The sequence below is a fragment of the Trachurus trachurus genome (assembly GCF_905171665.1).
Source record: "Trachurus trachurus genome assembly, chromosome: 17".
Classification (NCBI taxonomy): domain Eukaryota; kingdom Metazoa; phylum Chordata; class Actinopteri; order Carangiformes; family Carangidae; genus Trachurus; species Trachurus trachurus.
In genome coordinates, this window is record NC_139900.1 from 33,450,820 (window position 1) to 33,466,084 (window position 15,265).

The 15,265-nt window shown below is 42.1% G+C and overlaps 1 protein-coding gene across 1 annotated transcript in view; it reads right to left on the reverse strand.

The window, feature by feature from the left end:
• Positions 1–5,868, reverse strand: part of LOC311001090 (protein unc-13 homolog A) — a gene marked incomplete at its 3' end in the record, with an annotated part of 32,340 nt that extends 26,472 nt beyond the window's left edge. Inside the window, exons 1-5 of the mRNA XM_083992053.1 lie at positions 5,858–5,868; positions 5,209–5,279; positions 4,922–4,976; positions 4,494–4,523; positions 1,453–1,666 (exon numbers count right to left, since the gene is read on the reverse strand). Of these exons, the coding sequence (XP_083848179.1) occupies positions 1,453–1,666; positions 4,494–4,523; positions 4,922–4,976; positions 5,209–5,223 (314 nt within the window). The 5' untranslated portion in view covers positions 5,224–5,279; positions 5,858–5,868. The remainder of the gene's footprint in view (positions 1–1,452; positions 1,667–4,493; positions 4,524–4,921; positions 4,977–5,208; positions 5,280–5,857) is intronic.
• Positions 5,869–15,265: the final 9,397 nt, after the last annotated feature.

The following is a 15,265-nucleotide window of genomic DNA, read 5'->3' on the forward strand; positions in this document are numbered from 1 at the left end:
AAAAAGAAGAAAAGAAGTACAAAAACCAGAAATCTTGTGCATTTACACGTAGCACTTGTACAGTACAAAGACAAACAGAAATCTTGTGCATTTAGCACTTGTATACAGTAAGCCAATGTAAAAATAAAGTACAAAAGTACAGAAATGAGAAGTGCACAACTCAGCCACAGCATCATTTACTGTATCTGTACTGGATCAGGCCACAGGACTTCATCCTGAACTAGCTACAGTATATGTGCCCTCACATCATTGGCCACAAGTGTTATCAATTTTGAGTTGTTGTTTTCAACCGGTGAAACTTGTGCTTTACTTGTGTTTGACTTTTGCCACCTGTGCTCAGCATTATGCAACACAGGTGCATCACAATGAAAATGTGTTGGTAAGATGTGTCTAAACAGGTAAAAAGTGCTGATGGTTTTGCCAAAAGAGACTGATTCAATCAGTGGGTTCAGGCAACTGAGAATTTGGTTCAGACAACAGGGTTTAGTGTTTTAGCAACTGAGAAAAACTGTAATATTTCAGTCAAATTTAAAGAACTTCCATCAAGGCGTTACAGAAATGTCCACGGAAATGGGACGGACGTGTGTATGTCCATTTGGATGGACGGATGGACAACCCAAAAACAATATGCCTCCGACTCTCGCTGTCACCACAGAGGAGGCATAAAAAGTATTTATACTCCTTGATGAATGGGGCTATTAAAAACATAATAGAAGAACAGAGAGGAAAGAGGATGGATGGGGGGGGGGGGGGGGGGGGGGTGGGAGATAGTGAAAGCAGGAGAGGGGTGGAGAGCACAGAGACAAAATAGAAGGACAGGAGACAGGAAAGTAGGGGGGAGTGGAGAGAGCTGAGAAAATGAGATGAAGAAAAATGGGTGGGAGAGTGGGGAAGTCGCCCCGTCCAATACACTCACACAGGCAGCTAATCTTGTGTGTAGTATTGACCATTAGATTGCTAGTGGAATAATTCATGAAGCAAGAGGTGGAGGGATGTGTGTGAAAAATGCCTGGAACATGTAACAAACACTGCATGGCAGGACTCCATTGAGCATCTTCATTCACTAATGGGTGTTAAGAAAAGCACACATATAAATAATTAAATGAATGATGAAGAAGCTCAATTTAGCTGCTTCACTTCCAGGGACATGGTCTATTCAGGTTTGAATGAAAATGAATGAAAAGCAGGTGTCATTAGTAAAAGTTTAATTTGTTAAAGCAAAATTATGTTATTTATTCTTTCCTACGTAAGTTACATAGCCTCACTTTAAACTTTCTATCATATGAAAATACTAAACTTTCAAATCAAGCTCAAACGTAAAGAGCTTTATATTTAAGTTTCAAGTCACTATAAACTCAAAACAAGCCATCTGAAGTAATTTTACAGCCCGGGTGATTAATCAATAAACTATATATGAACAGATAAACGGATTGACTGAATAAAGGCACATACCTGACAGTTCTCTGATTGTGGTAGTCGAGGTCTTGGCTGTTGCCCGAGCGTGGATAAGAGAAGCTTCTGGAGTTGCGGTGCTGATGGCTGATAGGATATTGGTGGACAGAGGCGTTGGGCTGAGATGTGCTGTAGTAGGGCGGGGGGATGCTGTTACTGGTTTCACTCCGATAATCGCTGTCTCTGTCATCCACGGCGCTGTCTGGGTCCTCATCTACACACAGATACACATTGACATGGTGTAAGAAAAAAGCAGTGTCCATAGAGTGCAGCAGCAGTATAAAGCGGGACTTTAAACCTAGACTTTTATAAAATAAAGCAGGAAAAAGAGAAGAGCACAGCATGAAAGTGATGATCCCTGTCCACACTGTCACGTGGCACAGAGATAATACTCTAATCAGCACTATGGTAATTAAAGAAAATATAGATGAGCTGGCAGCATGCCACATCTGAAACCCTATTAGACCCATATAGGTCATTCAGAGTGCATCTTACATGAAGCACGTGATGAACATCATCTGGCACTTCCTCTGCACTCCCATCATCATAACTGAATATAGATCCATTCTGCTCACTGAGGAGATGCTTTATTTTTCTGTGGTGTCCATAGATCAGAGATTAACACCCCAGAGGGAAGTGATGAGAGACTTTAACATTGCTGAATCAGTCAAAAGTGAAACCAGCATCTATTAATCATTCAACATTATCCATCATCATCGTCTCTCACACTCTCAGGAAGGGCGCTGCTGCACCGCTAACGCCGTCATTTCCATCTGTCTGGGAGTGTAAACATTAATTAAAGGCACCGAACTTTGTTTCTCACTTTAACCGTGTCCCCCACGTGTCTCACTCTCCCTTTCTGTCTCACTCACCCCATCGGTTCACCATCTATAATCACCCCCCCCTGCTCTTACGTTTTTTTTCCTCTGAGTGAATTGAGATGAGATGAATCGCTGCAGTTGTGTGGGTGAGACACTTACATAAGACCATCTGCTAATCACAGCAAGAAAGAAAGCGATAGACAGGCAGGGAGACAGGAGAGGGAGAGACAAATGGAAGGTTTTTCTATTGCATAAATGCATATATGTTATCTAATGCAGGGGTTCTCAACTAGTCTCACTCTGGGACCCACATTTTCCCATGGTCTTTAAGTCGCGACCCACTTTTATAGAATTCAAACCAAGATTTTTTTTTTTTTTAAAGCCTTTAAAAACTCATTTTGCTCTTTATTGAGCAAAGTGCATTTCAGAGCACATGAATGAAACTGAGGAGGACCATGACAACTGCATGTACGGAAGTGAATAAAGAAATATCAAACTGCACAAAATGGAGACCAACAAACAATATATTTGACTTCTAATGCATCTCTGCATTCAGAGCATGTTCACAAAAGTGAATAAATATCAAATTGCACAAAATAAAGACCCACAAAACAAAACAAGATTCACTGCATTCAGGCCACATTAATAAGAAACTGATATCTTTGCATTCAGAGCAAATAATAAGAAACTGAGGAGGAGCATTACAACTGCATGTGTTCACGTGTCTCGTGTGCCTTTCAATATAAGTTATTTTTCAAAATAAAAGACATGTCCAACATCAGATGTGCATTAAATATGATTTACTTTTTTGACCAGCTGTCCGCGACCCATCCAGAACGGGTCCGCGACCCACTTTTGGGTCCCGACCCACCAGTTGAGAACCACTGATCTAATGGATGAGCTGGATATACGTACGTATGTTCATGTACTACAAGTTCCTGTATGCAGTATGGACAGTAGAGTCCATGTGCATGTGGACAGTACCACTTTCCCTCATTGTGGCTCCATACCAGATGAAGAACAAAAAAAGGCTAAAGGGTCAGTTCACCCAAATTACTCTCGATGATCCACAGACCTCACTGTGTCTCATTAAAACTACTTTCTATCGACGACAGGTATGTGAGTTATGATCGCTGTCTAGTGTAACAAGGACATCCTTTCTGGATGTTGTTTAATTTTCTGTACGTAAATCAAGGAAGCATAAACCTTATACCAATTCAATAACGTAGGCCATATTTGTGACCTGGTCCCATATTCACAAAGTATTTCATCACTAAGAGTACTCCTAAGTCACACTAGATGTTTCTAACTGTTTTCAAACAGTTTTCTCCTTAGTCCTACTCAGCAAGCAAGAGTGTTAGTGTTCATAGATTGATGTCACAGCAATTGGTTCAAGAAAGACCATGGAGAAAGTCCTGCTGTAATAATACAAAACCCGCTGAGAAATAAACACAAATTAACCCATAACAGATTAGATGCTGTTTATAAAAGAAATGCACTCAATCTGTATGATGTGGTTTGCCTTGACCCACGAGAATTCAATTTTTACAATGAATGCTTATATTGAATTCTCTGAATGAAAAACTCAAATGTCACTTGTCATGGAGTACCTAACTGAACCTAAGTGGCAGCCTGTTAGGCACAGTCAGTCGTACCAGGGTCAGAGTGCATTTGTTGTTTGGTGAATAGATCGGCTGACGGACAGCTGGGAGATCTCCAAGTTGTCAGCATTGCAAAGTTGCATTTTTTCTGTTGCCAAGTAGCACAGTGTTGCCAAACATTTCCGCACTGATGGAGTTATTTCAGTTGGTAGGAGATGTTATTGCATCCCCCACAAACTCCACAACAATCATTATTACGTTGTGATTGGGTCTCTGTATCTTTTAAGTAATTAAAAAAATACTAGTTCCACTCCTTCATACTTATTTTTAGCTGGGTTTTTTTTTCTAAATTAGTTTCTCCTAAATCAGCAAGTTAGGAGCTACTTTTAGTTGTAAGATGCTTTGTGAATACGTTCCCTGAAAATGTAAATAACTGACAGTCAGCTTTTAATAGTGCGTGAAGGCGAACAATCTGCGATTTGTATTTTATTGCGTAGATACTCCCTCTAATTAATGAACAAAGCAGCGAGACAGTGACAGAAGTCAGACACCTGTTTACCCTCAAACTACCAAGACAGTTAAGAATACCTATGGACTCACTCTACATATGTACACTTACTTTGTTGTTCTCCCCATAGGCTCCAGTTACCTGCAATGAAACAAGGGGAGTGTCAGTATCGATTATGAAACAGACTGGTATCTAGACACAAACACGCATTCACGTTATGAACGCTTCAAAGTTCCCAGATGGAGCGAGTGAATGGAAAGAGGGCGCAGAGTGCTGAGCCTGAGACAGCTGGCTCAGCAGGCTCAGCAACATGGGCCAGTGGTCTAAACGCAGCAGCGTCCTGGAGGAGCTCACCTCCGGACATCTGATTCCACTATTGATCCTTTACAGTGCAGCGATCCAGGACCTTTTCCTCTCTCACACACAGCAGCCCATGTGTGGTAACATGCATAATGCACACTAAAGTAATGTAATTACATCTCAGCAGCACACATAATTCTTGTGTTCAGCAAGAACAAATGACTGGTTTGGTCACTTACAGCACTGAGTGCCTGGTACACGGAGAGGGCGTTCCTGTTCCTCTTGGTATGAATACTACAGAAATGAAGAATGTACATTAATGGGAGAGGTTAGCTGGTGACAGAACAAGATTTAAATTCTATATTACATGGGAGGTCATTTTGGTGGGATTGGAGGAAAGCACATTTTTCGTTATACTTGATCTTGTAATGTGTAACATACTGTCCTCATTCCACTATGCTGACATATTCCTAAAATGTGAGGATCTGCTGGGGTATTAAATCAAATGTGGCAATCGATGGCTTACATCTTGGTCCCTCATGGCGTTGAGCTGCTCCAGTTTTTTGGCCCAGTACCTTGCCTCATCCTCAGGGATATCTGAGAACAACAAACCCAACAAACTCAGTAACAAAGCAGATCTGATGGCGCTTCGCCTGGCGCCCTGTGTACCAACTCTTTAATTAGTTACTCCTGAAACTTAACTTCAGCGTAGCTGTGTCCTGTGTAATAAATTCTACCCATATGACAACATGGGAATAAACCCATTTGCAAATATTATTTGACCCAGAACACAGTGACATTGGAAAGTGGCCTTTCACTCTACAGCCCCAAAGCCACATCCCTAAAAATAGGCCAGGTTCACCAGTTGAGGAGTCAGGTGTATAATATCGACTAGAGGAAGAGGAAAATGACACCTAATCAATTCTAAGAGGAAGACAGCTTGATCACTGAGAGGGAAAGGACACTAACACTTCTCTCCCCCACAGCATTGAACACATTTCACTGAAAGGTAGGTCAGGTTAATTAATCAGTCAGAAATTATTGGTGTTCATATATCACTGTATGCTGTGTAAATAAACAGACAGGCTTAATTTATTAAAGTCATTTTCCACTTTCCTCGAGGGAAGATGATTTCCTACTTTTCTCTCCCAACTCTCTGGCTATTGATTTCTCACCAAGAGGCAGTTCGAAGCGTGTGTCGAGCAGCACCAGATGGAGAGTGGGATCTTTGGTGCCACAGATCTCATTATCCGTCATGATGACCTGAGAGTCCAGCGTGAGCCACTCCCCTGGACCTTCCTGTGTAGAGAAAGACACACAGATGACACGCAAATAATATGATGTGCAGATAGGTGAAAATAATGACAGCAGATTCAACCAGCACCACTGCTAAAGTCCCTTAAGTACAACTGAGCAGTGGGATTTCTCAAGGGCTGGTGGTTAGTGGCAAACCTCATTGGACTGTCGGATGCTACGGAGGGGAATCCACACAGTGCCGACCATGGTGTCCCAGATTAACCCTTTGTTCCACACCTCTACTGTCAGACCCAGGTCCAGGCGGTTAATTTCACTGCAAAGAAAAACAGAGTCTGAAAGGTTAAATACAATACTCTTGCTGCACATTTTGAGATACTTTCATTGTACTTCACTATTTCTTTTGTACTTTGTACTTGTATTTCATTTCATTTCACTTCTGAGTGAACTCTACTTTTTAGTCAAATCCTTTATTGGATTAATAGTTACTTTTACAAATAGACATTTTGTAAAGAAAAATGAGATAACTTACAATGGACATGTCATTGAAATTAAAGATTAATGCAGTCGTTCCTAAACATTTTGGTTTGTGACCCTTTTCAAAAAAGCAGTGTCTGCTTGGGGTTCCTTGTTCAGTTCAGATGAAACAGGTTGGTAGCAGCTACATGGTTTAATTCACAGGCCCCATTTCTTGGCATGATGCTTTTATCTTCCAGTGCTTTTATTTTGATTTTTTTTTACTGATACTACTGTACAGTACTGTACTTTTATGAAGGACTCTGACTTGTATATGGATTACTTTAACATTGGTGCACTGGTACTTTTACTTGGGTAAAGGATCTAAGTACTTCATCTTCTACCACCGTTTTAAAGATAAATGCTAAACACACACTGGCAGTCAGGCACAGTAATTACTTCACTGTGACAAATATAAGACACGTCTCTGTGGGAGCAGTCCTGAGAGAATCTAACATAAAGCATTTACAAGACAGCAGGAAGCAGGACAGAGAGAGAGAGCGATAGATAGAGAGAGAGAGAGAAATAAAGGGAGGGAAGGGTGTAAAGAAGGCAGTGGAGGAGGTGATTGTATCGCATGCCTGGAGCGAGAAAGTGGGAACTTTAATTAAGAAATAGGGGGACTGGATTTCCCGTCTCAGTGGTGACTCCTTTTAAGAAAAGTGCCTGTTTGATTCATGGCAGTGACTGAGGGGGCACAGTCATTCAAAGTCAGTTTGAAGGAGGGGATGAGGCGCTCTCTCTCTCTCTCTGCAGCCCAAACATTACATAACACAGCTCCACTGATGCAACCCCAGTACAATGCTCAACGCCTCCAAACATACAAATACACAGAACTCTGCAGTCAGCCTGCTTTGCTACATCCCACATGCCTAATGATTCTCACCATTTATCGCCCATATGCTGCTACACTGTCAATACCACACTGGATACTCTGCGTGCTGCTGAATAATAATGATTTGATGATTCCAATATTCACTGAAGAACAAGCTCAAACAAAGTCATTTAACTGTGGGAAATGCTGCTGCTGATGCTTGGAGAGCAGCAATAAAATGAAAGCGGGAGGGAGAATGTGGGGAAAAGTAGGGTTGAAATGGGGAAAGGAGGAGGAGGAGGGGCTGAGCAGATGAAGATCAAGAAGCTGTGTTTAGAGGAAGCGACAGAGAAGGGGAGGAAAAAAGGGGTTGGATGGGAGACAAGGTTGAGAATGAGGATGAGAGGGGGAGAAGTGCCGAGGGAGAACAGATGAAAAAGAGGATGAGGCGGTTGTTGGAGGCGGATTCGGAGAGGAAGAGCTATGTGAAACAATACAAGGATAAAGGGCACTTGTGATGGAGGAGTGGAAAGAGGAAGGAAGGAAAGAGGAGGAAGGTTGAAATATACAGAAAGAGATTTTTTTTTAAAACACAAAAGCACTGAAGCAGCTGAAGTTGAGAATGAGAAGAGAGGATGAAGAGAAAGTGCAGAGGGAGGAGCAATGGAGAAGAAAAAAACAGAAAGAGAGGAGAGTTTTGTAAGAAGATGATGAAGGACTCACAACATGAAGTCTTGCTCCCAGCTGGGCAAGTTGCCCCGAACAGCGATGGTTGTGCTCTTCACATTTTGTACCTTTAGAGTCACATAAGTGTTGAACTTCTCTGTTAAGGGAAGACGGATGAAGAGATGGCTGGGTTAAAATGAGACATCTGTGTGATCGAAAACAATAATGTGCTCCCAGTCAGCCCTGCCGTTATATACATAGATACTGTATACTCCTCCATGCATTATCTGACTTCCATCCCTTCATTTCCATTTATGGCTGTAGCATGTGATGTGTCCTCGGCCTGCTTAAAGATTTATGTCACGTAACAGCGAGCCTCTCCCCCTGTGTGATCTACCTTTTTCTATTTCAAAGATCCCAGGTCTTACCTTGGGGTCCATCCAGCTTGGCTTTCTTCACTGTGGAAACACAGAGAGAGACAAAGTCACACACAGGAACGCCATCTGTTTTCGTTTCTGAACACTCCTGCATTCTGTTTTGGCTTTTACACAGAGAGCGGACAACATGAGGGAGCTCAGGATAAATTAAAACGCAGTCTGTGAAAATTTAATATACCAATAAATGACTATTAAAACAATTATGACGCATTTAAGACAAATAAGACATATTTCCATGTCAATCCACTGCAGCATGTGCACAATACATGTTCACATACTACATGAGTGTTGACTCACAAACTAAAAAATTGCAACTATGCGCATTTGGACTAAGTCCTCTGCCTTTTCTGCCATACGGTCCAGACATGTTGGCACGAAGTGTGATGGCAAAACATAGAAGGACACTGTGCTGGAAAAACATGGGCAGCTTTCCCGCTGTGCTTCATCCGTGTGGCACAGAAATAGTGCAGTATGCCTGCATGCAAATAAAATAGCACAGATTTAACAGACAACCGCTCTCCATTTATTATTAATAAGACACATTTATTAGCAGGGATTTTAATTGAAGTCATTGTAAATGGATAGTGAAGTTTAAACCATTCAATTATTTAGGATTTCATAAGTAAAACATGTCCACAGACATATAAAGGCCAAATTTTCTCTGTAAACTTTGAGTTTATTTACTGCACAAGAATGCAAAGGTAAAATTTGCCACTGTTATCAAACTGGAAATGTTAGAGGATTTTTCAGTGTATTTTCAGAGTACAGTTAAAGCCCAGGCTCTCTCTGCAGCACCTCTTTACCAGCTTTGACGTAACTCACACATACATTTTTAATGCTCTACTACCCGCTGTGCTGTGCTCCACCACACACTTGCTCCAGAAGATCCCCACACCGACCACACTGCAGGTTTGTACTGAGCATACACACAGGTTCCAATCAGCAAATTGCAAACGCAAGCTGAGTGTGTTATGTAAGCAAACATTTACTTTTATCATCTAAAAGAAATGTGACGTGGTGTACGTGTACCCCAATCCACTCACCTCAAATATTCTCAAAATTAAATCCATATTAGAGCTTGTCGGCATAGTAACCACCACAAAATGAAAAGTTGATGTGAAATTGCCCTCAGTCAGTAATGCGCTTTTTTTTGTTTGTTTCCATTTCTCACTCCTTTTACATCATATTTTTTTCATGCAATAACACACACACACACACACACACACACCCACACACTAAACTGCAGTGAGTCACTCACATCCACCTGCAGTAATGATAAAAAATATATATATAAATCTCTGTTTCCATTCATACCTCAGCCCCACGAATGTAACCTCAATGCATACAACATACAGACACACACATGTTAACATACACATGTCTTGTGTTATCTTCAAGTTCAGCTCTGGAAAGCAGGCTCTGCATCTTTTTGATATCAAGTTCAAAACATAATGAAATGTTTGAGTATATTATTGTGGTACATGAAGGAAACCAAGCCATGTTATCATCGTTATGGCAGCAGAGATCAGAGCCTGGTTTTCGCTGGGTTTCATTGTCAACACTAAAACAGCCCAGGAAATATATCAGTTCATGAGAGGGATCAATGAAAAAGGAATTGGATTTTCGACAGTGGAAAGCTGAAGCTTAATAATAGCACACACTCATAAATCTCTCTGACTGGCTGAGTTACGATGAGAAATGTTCACAAGCCCCGCGCCTCACAACAATATTTTGCCACAGTTGCATGAATCTAAGGAGACAACACACAAATACTGTACATTTACGTGCCTATAACTCATGAACAATAAGTGTGTGAAGGGCTGTAACATTGGATCAATTGGCTGAAATGTAGGTTATGGGTGAGTAGCCTATATTCAGAAAACGAGGTCAAAGCTATAACAATTCATCACCATCTGATTAAATGACTTAAAGGCCATAACAAATCCAAAGTATGGCTGGTATTTTATTCTTTATTCAGAGGAAGCGCAGCACCATCTCTAAGACCTGATAGTAAATTGTGCGCAATGCCCTTTTCCAGCAGCGACTTCATTCAGGAAGTACCTCTGACACAGCATACTCTGGCTTATGGGAACTCAGCAGATTGCCAAGAAAACAGAGACTTGACGGAGCATCAAGCAAAACCTTCAACTCAGAGAATGTAAAGTAGGGAGTTGGTGAGCTGAGTTCAGCCATCCAATGTCAAAACCAGGCTGACATGTTTCAGAGAGACCCTGCCTTATTCTGAAGGATCGCAGATTTGCAGCAGCAGCCTTTGCGATTGCTGACAGAGACATTACACTCCCTGATTTAGTGTCCAAATCAAGGCAGGGAGAAAACTGCTCTTGAAAGTAAGTGGAATATCTGCAGAAAAAGAGGCCAAGTTTTTCAGAGTTAATCTGTATCTGTGTCTGAATTCTGCTTTGTCGGCAGATGCTCCGAAGAAATGCGGCCTATTCAAGAGGCACAAAGTACTGTGGAGGCCAGAAATAGCTCCAGTCAGGTAAGCATGAATGATGTAACAGGAACAGAAAGGGGGCTCACTGCCAAGTCTCGTACGCCACTGACAGCCGCAGCCAGTGTTTATGAATGAATAACACTCAGGGTCTTAATGACACCTGGGACTGACTCAGAGCGGGGACAGTCAATGGGTGGACCCAGCGGGACAGAATAAGGTGGAGTAGCTTCTGTAATGGGCCTGATGTATCGAAGGTGACTTTGAAACCCCTTTAACTTTCCTTGACGCCCCCATATTGCCATATTTCATCTGCGACAGATGTCTAGACCTCACACATACATGTGCACACTCATAGAAAACTACTGTACAAGTATTATAATAAACAATATAGTCTGTATAGAAGGTCATGTTTCACTTATTCCATTAGGAGGGTTTTTTTTTTTTTAGTTGTGTGTGATCAAAAGCTGAGTATCTTTTAGTTTTGGTCTGCTGGTTGTACAAAACAAGCAGCCTGAAGATGTCCCCTTGGGCTTTAGGCAGTTGTGACTGGAACTGAAGCAGCATATAATTATTATTTTAATTATGGATTAATCTGCCAATTGTTTTTCCACCAAATCAATTATTGGCTCGGTCTGGGGAACATTAGAAAAATGTAAAAAAAAAAAACTGTCAATCCCATTATTCTAAAGGCCACAGTATTATCTTTAATGTAGTTTTGCCAGTGCCAACTTGCCATGCTTATGTGCATAATTATCAAAATAGTTATTGATTAATTTGATTGATTCATCCAAATAGGTTTCAGTATATTCTGAAATTTCCAAATTAGAAATTATCAATAATGAAAATGAAAATTGTTAATTGCACGTCTAGTCAGATCAGTTTTGGGTTTAGTAGTGAAATCAAACGTCCTTTTATGGGACCCCCTGTCTGCTACCTGTCTGCAGCACTTTGCTGATTCAACACCCATCTATCCAACAAAAGCCTCACAACACGTCCTGTCGATCTCCGCCTGGACTGTATATTCTCCTTGATTACTGCGCCCTGTAGCTACTGGATGTGAAGCCATGGAAATGCTTTTTTACTTCATGAGCAATCACACCAGATGCTTATTCATCGCACTGACAGACAGGCAACAGTGTCAGTCAGCAGCAGCATCAGGTGCTTCCAGGAGGGGAGTCTGAGTCTGCTGCCTGGTGGGAGGAGGTGACGCATCATTTCAGGGAAAACGTTGAGAAATGACGCGCACCTCCTCCAGCCGGCGGTGAGTATTCCCTCACGACTCCAGCGCAGCGGCGAAGCGGCAACGCGGCAAAGCGGCAGGGGCTTTTCCTCGTCCTCCTCCTCCTCCTCCTCTGACTATACCCACGCATGAATGAACAGAGTGGATGACACACACAACACAACACAACACAACACACACATGCATACAGCCGCAACAGTAACTCTCTAGGGGAGGAAACAGCGGTTTTCCTCCTCCATGTAGACATTTATAGAAACTCAAACAGCCTGTTATGTGTATAGCTTTGACTGCACTAACAGTCACGACTGTATAGCCTATATATCTGCTATAGCCTGTAGCAGATTTTCTTTCTGTTTTTTCGTTGTGAGATAAATTATGACAACAAACAATTAAGGCATCTTTCTTTACTTAAGGCCAAATGCTACATTTAAACACACATGTCATTCAGCAACAGAGGCGTGAGAAAGTAACCCACTATAATGTGTCTCCATTGAGTCGAGCAGGGCTGCTGAGATTTAATGACTATTCAGCACAAACCCTCCTCCTCCTCCTCCTCCTCCTCCTCCTCCTCCAGAAAAGCCAGTGCTGCTGCTCGGGCTACACTGACTTTTCCACGGGGCTGACAGCTCGCAGGCTTCTCTGCCTCTGTCACACAGCTGCTGCAGTTCAACCGTGTGAGCATTGCAAGTGATATACTCCAAAAACGTCAAAGCACCTTCACACTGGCGTTAATTCCCCCGACAGCTCCGTCTCTTACCTCCCACACAGAGCAGGGACATCTCTGCTGATAGCGGCGTGAGCGTCCCCGGCTGTCCTCTCCTCTCCTCTGCTGAGTGCTCCGCGGTGTGTTTGGTCAGTCCGTTTTGCCTCCTGATTACTGGAAGGAGGAGGAGGAGGAGGAGGAGGAGGAGAAAAAGCAGAAAAAAACACAACTCTAGCCGCCAAACCGTTACCCTAACTGGCTACGGAAACTCTCGTCTCCTTTTCTTCCTGTGGGGCTGTTGCTCTTTCAGCAGGACAAGACAACCCCCTCTGTTTCCTCCTCTGCATTGCCTCAGCTCTCCTCCTGCTCGGCTGCTGCTGCTCCTCCTGCGCGCACAGCCATCTTGTTTCAGCGGCAGCACCCCTCCGCGCGAGGACAGCTCCCTCGCGCCGCGCCGTGCCGCTCCGCTCTGACGTCACGATTGATGAGTGGGGGGGGGGGGGGTCTCATGGTGGTGGTGGTGGTGGACGGAGGAGACGGAGACGGGATAGGCTCTGAATTATTATCAGTGATGCACTCAATGAAATCACGACGTGGAATTTCATTCATTGTTTTTTTTTTCAGTCCTGCCAAGCATCTCAGAAAAGTTGTCCTCCTCATGTCAGGCTATTATTATTCATTTAAAATATTCAATGTGCCTGGAGAATCAACCATCCCATAGCCCCAGACATCCAGGGCTTGAAGTCCAAGGTATAATGTGATACATCCATAGACTGTAAATGCATCATGGGTGGGAAGTAAGTTCTGTTCTGCAGTCCAACATGTGTAAACACCAGGTAAACATGGCCTTAGCGTCCAGATTTTAACACTTATCCAGCTGTTTTGGGTTATATTCACAGTAGCCTATAGGCTACTGCATTTACACTAAGTAGGACAAATTTGCACAATCATGACTGTTGAGGTTTCATATTTTTCTGGCCATGTGTCTGCAGGTGTGTATTGTTTTGACAATCTTAGCTTGTTTGCATTAGAGCACTCTCAAGTATATGTGCACTGCACAAAATAGCGTACCCCAAAAATCTGATATAGGCTACCAGGATACTATGGTGTTCATACAGACAAGTGCATAAAAGGCCACAGATGTTATCAGCTTTGTTGTTAAACTGAAGAGCCTGATTTTTCTGAATAATGCTGGGATTTATGTGAGGTCAACAGTACGGCAAAGATGGGACTTTTCCTGCATCAAAGCCTTCCTGTTTTATCTGGGCTGTCTGCACTGTAGACTGCTTGAGTCCAGTGGCTCCTAATGGGTTAGGACCCGGTAAGTGATTAAATAAAATCTTACAGGTCATATAGCTAATTATTAAAAACAACAACAAATACTACTTACTTGAAACACTGGCAAATTGAATCACATACCTATAGGAGAAGGAGAACTGACGCATCTGAACCCACCAGCATCCCATTTGCAGGATGTGCACATTGAACATTATCAGGTGTGAGTCAGTTAGTATGTGGGCAATGTGAGCAGATCTTGGTGTCTTGGTGTTAAGCCACACTGACAAAGAGAGGAAGTGATATAGAGAAAGAACCTGAGCTCTCCAGGGGAATGGAAACCATCAAACATGAATCCCATAAGTGCTGAGTCTGTCAGAGGATGACAAGAGAAAGAAAGAGTGACGATGCAAGTGGATATGACGAAGAACCCACAACAAAGGGAACTCATTTCTAAGGAGTCTGACTGCGTAAAGCAAAATCTGGAGATGAAACACACACAATGTTCTGAGCAGCTATTTAAGACCAAGAGATGCAAAGAGCATTTGCATAAAACCTACAGTTACATCATCACCATTATTGTAAAACATACCACTATTCAAATTATGTAAAAAGATACACATGTTTTGTGTTATCTAAAGTCTTTATTCAAGATAAGATGTAATGTTTTCCTAAAAATAGATTCTTTTCAATGAAATATTGGATGTCATATGGATAAGAAGAACATGGATTTTTATGGGGAAATTTTGATAAATTGTAAAAAAAATAATAATAATAATAAAATAAAATAAAAATAAATTTTCAAAAAAGGGACATATTTCAACCTGACTATTTTGTAATTTAATTTAATGCACTGCGGCTCTAAAACTGTGCAAACATTCACTAATCACTAATGTCCTGGGTTTAACTGATAGTATCATGATCAGAGCATTTAGCCTATGTGAGATATGGACTCAAATGTTGTATTTCTGTGACTGTTCTACAAATAATACTGTTCTCCATGGGCAAATTTAAAACAGGAGCTAAAACAGCAACGCGTTGACCTTTATTCTAAAAGGTGTGCACCTCTGGGGCACTGACACGTGTACATGTGAGAGGACAGGACAGCTGCACCTGTGCAGGTGGAGAGCCGCCTGTAGTACCAGGAGTGGCCGCCAGAGGGAAGCCAAAGGAAGCCGTGGCCGTGGAGACTACTGCATATACACAACACGATCAAGTGTGTT